The 7,854-nt window shown below is 41.4% G+C and overlaps 1 protein-coding gene across 1 annotated transcript; it reads left to right on the top strand.

Moving 5' to 3' along the window:
* The first annotated feature begins 304 nt into the window (after window positions 1–304).
* Window positions 305–5,638, top strand: RPL34 (ribosomal protein L34). Its single transcript, XM_012436608.3, has 5 exons — window positions 305–499; window positions 1,997–2,070; window positions 2,151–2,250; window positions 2,534–2,637; window positions 5,512–5,638. The coding sequence occupies exons 2-5, from the start codon at window positions 2,006–2,008 to the stop codon at window positions 5,594–5,596; spliced, it is 354 nt and encodes a 117-aa protein (XP_012292031.1). The 5' UTR covers window positions 305–499; window positions 1,997–2,005; the 3' UTR covers window positions 5,597–5,638.
* The last annotated feature ends 2,216 nt before the right edge of the window (window positions 5,639–7,854 follow it).

Raw genomic sequence — 7,854 nt, 5'->3', positions numbered from 1 at the left:
TTTTGTCCCACCTCTGCCCTTTGCACCTTGTCATTTGCGTTTGTTCCTACAGCGATTTCCAATAGATTTCTGCGTGGCCTTGATATATACAGCTAGTGTGCAGCCCAGCCCACAGAGGGGCGGCACGATGGTTGCATCTCCGCCCACGGAGGAGAGGCGCATCGCCTTCCGTACAACATGGATGCGCTCTCTCCACGACGTCGCTGGTTCTGACGCAACTTCCTGCCCTGCGCAATTCTATTTGACCTTTGAACTCGCGAAGGCTTTCTTCTTCCTCTTCCGGGGACGTTGTGTGCAGGTATGGTTGCTGTTCTGTTTTCCCTGTCTTTATTTCCTTCACAATCGGCTGCCATCCGAGGAGCTGAGGAAGCCTAGAGCTCTCAGGAGCAGTCTTTTGAGCTGGCATAGGGGCAAGCGGCATACGAGGGAGGTTGGTGGTGAGGAAATTTCTTTCTTTGATCTTCGGAAATCCCTTCTTCCTGGAGGCCTCTCCAAAGCCGTGAGTAGCCGGAGCTCGCCACTCGGGACTTTGCTGCCTTCCAAGTGCAGCGTTTGGAGACAAACGAGTTGTGGTCCGGCGGTTTGAGACTGGAAAATCGCCGAACGTGTTCAGATTTTACACCCACGTTTTCACAGCACGTCTGTAGATGTTCTCAGTCTTTGGGAGGGCAGGGACAGGCGAGTTCGGGTGGTGGTTTCGCTATTTGGCTTCTGTTTCCAAGGCCCATATCAAGGAAGAGAAAAATGTGTTAGAAGTTTGCATCATGCTTTTGGAGATGCATACAGAGTAGTGGCTTCATAAATCACTCGCACTGGCCTTACGTGTCAAGTTTTGGTGTCTGGTAGTTCTGTTTTAGTTTAATTTTAGTAAGATTCTTGTGACAATAAATGTAGGCTGTTTTCGTTTCAGTAACAATATTGTTATAAAATGAAGTGTTACAAGGTATGAAGTGGGAAGATTTTAGTTCAAGTATTGATTATGTTTTACTTCGGTTAGTTCACTTAACGAAGTTGCTCACATGCATATCTGTTACCGATTTGCTAAATAACCTCAAGTTGTTTCCAGTTGCTAAGTGGGAAGAAAGCAAGTGCCATAACCCAAAGACAGTTGTGAAATGTCAAAATTATTATTAAAGGGTATGCCTTTACTCAGGTGGTGCTTTGGGGCAAGACACCGAACCCTGATAATGGGCCTAGCATTGTGTTGGGAGGGATAGCTCACATCATTTAATCCTAATGACAGCTGTATAAAGTAGGCAGAAATCCCTTCTTAGAGATAAGGAGGCTGGCTCCTTGCCTTGTGTATTCCCAATAAATGGCGTGGCTAAGGATTCGACTTCAGAGCTCGGTTGTGCTCTTTGTTTAAAGCAGTGTTTCTCCAGCTGGCCTCATAGCACTTTTCTGGACACCACTCCAAACAAAATCGGACTCTGAGAAAGGAGCCTGGTGATCAGAATGTTAAGGAAGTGCCACATTTGATTACCATCAGGAAAGCTAACTTTCTTGGCCTCTTGTTTATCAGTCACCTTTAAATACAAGTAGTTTTAAAATGTGGAATCTTACATAAATAAGACGTCTTAATAGATGGGTATACAAGCCGGGCGCGGTGGCTCACACCTGTAATCCCAGCACTTTGGGAAGCTGAGGTGGGTGGATCACCTGAGGTCAGGAGTTCCAAACCAGCCTAACCAACATGGAGAAATCCCATCTCTACTAAAAATACAAAATGAACCGGTCGAGGTGGCACATGCCTGTAATCCTAGCTACCGGAGAGGCTGAGGCAGGAGAATCACTTGAACCCGGGAGGCGGAGGTTGCGATGAGCCAAAATTGCACCATTGCACTCCAGTCGTGGCAACAAGAGCTCCATCTCGAAATACATGTATATGGGTGTTACATACAGGAATATGTATGTGGATGAAATAGACCATGTGATGCTGTTTTGAGATACTATTTTTACAATGGAAATACTTGATGTTATTCTATTCTTAATTTAGGCACTCAGAATGGTCCAGCGTTTGACATACCGACGTAGGCTTTCCTACAATACCGCCTCTAACAAAACTAGGCTGTAAGTATTTCTAAAAATTTTAAGTATATATTGACATTTACTCTACAAAATGCTGACCTACTGACTGTTTGACTTTCTAGATCCCGGACCCCTGGTAATAGAATTGTTTACCTTTATACCAAGAAGGTTGGGAAAGCACCAAAATCAGCATGTGGTGTGTGCCCAGGCAGGCTTCGAGGGGTAAGTGTACCTTTTACTCAAGGCTTGAACTTGTTGAGATTTCTTCCTTTGATAATGGAATGAGTCAAGGAGTGGTTACCACTAAGAGGGTTGAGAATTACCAAACATCCATGATCCAAATCTGCCAAGAACAATCTTGAGAAATGCAGTGAAATTGCCTCTCAGATAAATCAGTACAGTTTCCCTTTGTAACCTGCTTTAAACTTGCCCTTATCACTTAACAAAATGTAGGAAAATTTCTGTTAAAGCATCACAAAATAATCTTAATGTTTTTCTTACGCAGGTTCGTGCTGTAAGACCTAAAGTTCTTATGAGATTGTCCAAAACAAAGAAACATGTCAGCAGGGCCTATGGTGGTTCCATGTGTGCTAAATGTGTTCGTGACAGGTAAGTTAAATGCTTAAATGGGCTTTTTTTAGCAAATTTGTGTGTGTGTGTGTGTGTTATACTGTCTGCTAATCAGTAGAAGATTGGTGAAATGACTCATTTTAAACCAGTTGCATACTTTAGAATCCTTCCTCAACTATGGATAATTGATGCTGCACAAAGCAGTAAATAATATTCAGAGTAACAATTTGAGGACATCTGTATGCTAGATGTAGAGGTTAAAAGGAACTTGGTTTTGTTGTGGAGGTGGGTGAGCAAATCTCTGTTAGTGCTTTGGACACATGGAGTGTGGAAGGTGTTAAAAGTATAGGAACAAAATAGTTATGTGTTCTCATGTGCCTGAAGCAAAGGGTTGCAGGAGATAATGGACAAGACTAGAAAAGCCAGATTATGAGGGGCATTACAGAATGAAAAGTAGATTCACTTTTTTTTTTTTTTTTTTTTGACGGAGTCTTGCTCTGTCGCCCAGGCTGGAGTGCAGTGGCTTGATCTTGGCTCACTGCAGCCTCCTCCTGGGTTCCAGTGATTCTCCTGCCTCAGCCTCCCAAAGTGTTGGGATTACAGGCATGAGCCACCACGCCTGGCCAGCTTAATTGTTTAGAATGTGAGAATTGATGGATTTTGAGCAGGACAGAAGAACCCTTTGGTGTGCCAGAAACAAACTGCAGCAGGATGGGTGGTGAAGTCATTCCTTCTACAAAAGATGAATGTTTGGAACATAACATTTCTCTTTGTGAAGGATGAGGAAGTGGCACTTGCTTTAAGACCGAAGACTGGTTAGGGGAAGAGGAGAGTGTTGTGGGTAGTCTGCTCCTGTTGGGTACGGGGAATTTCGCTATGGCATTTATGATGGTAACATTTACATGACAAAAAACAAGTCAATCAGGAAAGTTTCTATTCCTGGTGTTTGTTTTTTTTGTTTGTTTGTTTGTTTTTTGGTGAGGAAAACAAGACTTATAACATTGGCCAGACGGGTCTCAAACTCCTGGGCCCGAGTGATCTGCCCACCTCAGCCTCCTAAAGTGCTGGGATTACAGATGTAAGCCACTGCGCCTGGCCAAAGGCCTTACTATTAGCTACATTAAAATGCTTCCAAAGAAGGTATCAGTGGAAGGAGTTGAGAGGTGATTCATTTTCATAAGTAAAAAAACTGATTCGAAATAGTTTTGCCTCTAATTTACTTAGCTAGTTCTGTAAAGGGGTCTGGCTGAGGTGGTGGGTTTTTTTGGTTTTTTGTTTTTGGGAGACACAGTCTCACTGTGTCACCCAGGCTGGAGTGAAATGGTGTGATCTTGGCTCACTGCAACCTCAGCCTCCTGAGTAGCTGGGATTACAGGTGTCCGCCACCACGCCTGGCTAATTTTTTTGTATTTTTAATAGAGATGGGGTTTTGCTATGTTGTCCAGGCTGGCTTGAACTCCTGATCTCAGGTGATCCACCCACCTTGGCCTCCCAAATCACACCTGGGATTACAGGTCTGAGCCACCACACCCAGTCCTAGCTGAGTTTCTAAACCAGATCTTTAGACACTAAAACCTTGGAGTCTTCATTCTGCATTTTAGGAGGTAGTTTGTAAGAGAACAGTAAGAGATGCTACATTGTTACAAGTAGAGGATAAATATAGCTTCTGTAATACAGGGCAAAGCTTAACTATGATTGAAGTTTAAAGGAGAAATTACTTGCAAATGGCTCGGAATGGCATTTTGAGTTGGAACCTAAATGATGGGCAAATTTTGGACAAAAGGCAGAGAGGGCATTCCAGGCAAGGAAAGTACAGATTGATCTGGCACATTGTGGGTGAGAAATGGAAATGTACATTGGAGATAAGTCATGAGTTTTAAGCTAAAGAAGTTTGGCTTTTATTGCCCAGTCTTTGGTTCTAAAACTTTGCTAAACATAAAATCAGATGGATACATTTATATAATTCTCAGGCCTTTGAAGATTTGAATTTAGGTTTACAGGATAGCCTAGAAATTAGCATTATTGGTTCAACATTATCAGATGCTGAGCAGGTCTGCATGTGGTCTGTGCTTTGAGTAAGTTAAGGGAATTTTTAAGTGATATCAGTTGTATGTGTCTCTGATACGATTACATGGGGGAGACCTGAAGAAATTAGAAAACCCAGAATTTTGGGGCTGGGTTATTTGATAACGAGGGTTACCAGTGGGAAATGGGGTGGGGGAAGGTTTAAGTGGAAGCAAGAGAAGTGCTTTAACCTCTGCTGGTAACTCTGATTTGACAAATGCTAGAAAGACCTACTTTTTGCTAGGTCCTGTGCAGCAATGGAAAAGTTATCAGTAAAATGCACTCCTAGATGGAGGTTCAAAGTCTAGAAAATCTTTCCAGATTTAATTCTCATAATCTCCCTGTTAAACAGGTGCGGAACTATTTTGTACTTAAACATAGAGAAGGTAACTTGTTCCGTGATACAGCTAGTATGTGGTAGAGTTGGCCCTAAACAAGCTCTAAAATCCTTGTTCTTGGTGAGGTGTCTCTTGCTAATATCCCTTTACCTTTCAATTTTAGTTCTTAACATATAGCCCCTTTTGTGTTGTTTTTTGCTGGGAATTTTCAAAAATATGGTTAAAATATTCTAAGACATTTTTGTAAATCAAGAAATACCACTATGTCCTAGATCCTAACAATAAATTAGAGCTCTCGTAAGTGGTCTCCAGATAACTACTGTTCTGAAATTGAAGGATTGTCCTGCTTTAAATGAATTTCAGCTTTACTCTGTGTTTGTGGGCTTCCTTTACTTTCCTGGGTTCTCTGATTGCTTCCCTTAGTTCTTGTACCATGTTTGCCTTCCCTATGTTAAATAAAAAATGGAAGTTCATTTTAAAGAAACGATTATTTTGGTGTTTTCCTTTCTAGGATCAAGCGTGCTTTCCTTATCGAGGAGCAGAAAATCGTTGTGAAAGTGTTGAAGGCGCAAGCACAGAGTCAGAAAGCTAAATAAAAAATGAAACCTTGAGTAATAAAAATGAAAAGACTTGCTCTATGTATGATTTTTTTTATGTGTGTTGTAATGTGTTGATACACAGATTTTGTTTCTGAATTTCTTTTTCTTTTTTTTTTTGAGACAGTTTTGCTCTTCTTGCCCAGGCTGGGGTGCAGTGGCGTGATCTCAGCTTTCCGCAGCCCCCGCCTCCTGGGTTCAAACGATTCACTTCAGCCTCCCGAGTAGCTGATATTACAGGCATGCATCACCATGCCTGGCTAATTTTGTACTTTTAGTAGAGATAGGGTTTGTTGGACAGGTTGGTCTTGATCTCTCAACCTCAGGTGATCTGCCTGCCTCAACCTCCCAAAGTACTGGGATTACAGGTGTGAGCCACGCGCCCGGCTAGTGGATTACTTTTTCTGAAGAAACAATTGGTGGTCACTGATTGCTGGAATTCTGGGGAGGACAGCTCTACCCGCTGCACTGGAGCATAACGTCCTTCCCTTTGTGGGCTAAATGGGAAGAATGGCCCTTCTAGCTGAACCTTTAATATCCCTTTGATTCTTCCTTTAGCATCTCCTTTACATCACCAAGTTTCACAGGATAGAAACCTTGGTATTCTAGTTCCTTGGAATGGAACCTTTTTAAAGCCATCTTTAAACCCTTTGTTCTTTTAGGTCACTTCATTTCAAAAATGGTATCTTGGAGAGCTCAGAACTCCTTATTTAACAAGTTAATGAGCTATACACAAAACCATGGGTCAAGGGTGTAGTTTCTGATCTACATTGGATTTATTATCCAGGTCAGAATATTAAAATACCTCATTTTTCTTGGGAACTGTGTAGTGTTTCTGCCAACTCAGACAAGGTTTCTCTCCTACTGCCCAGCCTGGAGTTCAGTTTTGGCTTGCTGCAATTTTTCATTTCCTGGGCTCAAGTGATTCTCCTGCCTCAGCCTCTCAGGTAGCTGGGACTACAGGTGTGCACCACCATGCCTGGCTCATATTTGGTTTTTTTTAGAAACGGTTTCATCATGTTTTTAGGCTGGTCTCAAAACTGGACTCAAGCAACCTGCCTGCCTTGGCCTCCCAAAGTGCCAGAATTATAGGAGATCCGACTGGGCTTACAGGCAAGAGCCACCACCCCCAGCCACTACTCAGTCATTTTTAATAGTTGGATGTTTTTCTTGCCATCTTGTTTTCTAGGAATCAAATAGATATTTTAAGTCAAAACTGGAAGCATACTACATGTATAAACTTTCAACCCTTTTTTTTCTCCTGCATAACCCCTGTGATTATATTTCTTTTCAAAGACTATTTTAGTAGCTGTATGCAGTATCGAGTCTACATGCCATAATTTAGACATTCCCTTTCTTTGGAACATTAGTGAGCATTCTTATTTGTCTATTGTATTTATGCTGATTTTTAAAATTCACAAGCTGGTGCTGAAGTTCAGTATTTAGAAGACAGAGCATTGATTGGTGTGAACATAGGAACAACTCATTCCAAGTGACCCAGATGGATTCTATAACTCTTCTGGATTTTGATCTTTTAAAAAACAAAATGAAGCTCTTACTGAATCCAGTTCTATGTGCGTGACAAAGTATTCTTGACAGGTTGCTAAAAGGACATGTGAATGTAGTCAGTGGTTTTCTTTTTAAAGTCTACTATTTCTCCTTGCATTGAATTGCTTATAAATTCTATTAGAAGGTTGAAGGGGGTCCTTTATCCTTAAAAACAAAATCTCCAAATGTTTAAATAAGTTGGTATGCTGGAGCTACCTCACCTCAGCTTGTGAGAGCCAGTTGTGTGCATCTTTTTCCAGCTTTGCATCCAGTGACATCTGGTTGACACCTTAAGATTGGTATGATGAGAGTATTTACACCTGAGAAATCACCAAATGCTACAAAATCCTGTTTTCCTCCAGAGAGCTGGAGGTGAAATACTACCGAGCACATCTAGATATGAATCAAGTTCCAGTCCATGATCACAACTAATACAGCATGCTCTTGGTATCAGGAGCTCTGATACATATCTGGTACATGTTTGATAATGACTTGCACTTCGCAAATTTTTGTTACAGTACTTTGATTTTGTAAAGAGTTTGGGGTTTGATTTTATGAAATCCAAAACAAACCTTTTGTTGAATCTAGTTCTCTGTGTGACCAGTTCTCTGTATGAATGGAAGGGAAAATAATTTAAAATCTTGCAAAGAGTAAAGTTTCATCTTCTTAAACAATGAAAACTAGGTGTGATAAACACTATTCTAAACCAA

Source organism: Aotus nancymaae, unplaced genomic scaffold (genome assembly GCF_030222135.1).
Source record: "Aotus nancymaae isolate 86718 unplaced genomic scaffold, 86718_ANA_hifiasm-v0.15.2.pri h1tg000033l, whole genome shotgun sequence".
Lineage (NCBI taxonomy): Eukaryota > Metazoa > Chordata > Mammalia > Primates > Aotidae > Aotus > Aotus nancymaae.
Note: the sequence above shows the minus strand (reverse complement) of the source record. Positions and strands in the feature narration are given on the sequence as shown.

Coding starts and splice junctions, on each gene's coding strand:
- RPL34 (XM_012436608.3), top strand. CDS start 2,006: ATGGTCCAGCGTTTGACATACCGACGTAGGCTTTCCTACAATACCGCC. Junction 2,251..2,533: donor GCCCAGGCAGGCTTCGAGGG/GTAAGTGTACCT, acceptor TTTCTTACGCAG/GTTCGTGCTGTAAGACCTAA. Junction 2,638..5,511: donor GCTAAATGTGTTCGTGACAG/GTAAGTTAAATG, acceptor TTTCCTTTCTAG/GATCAAGCGTGCTTTCCTTA.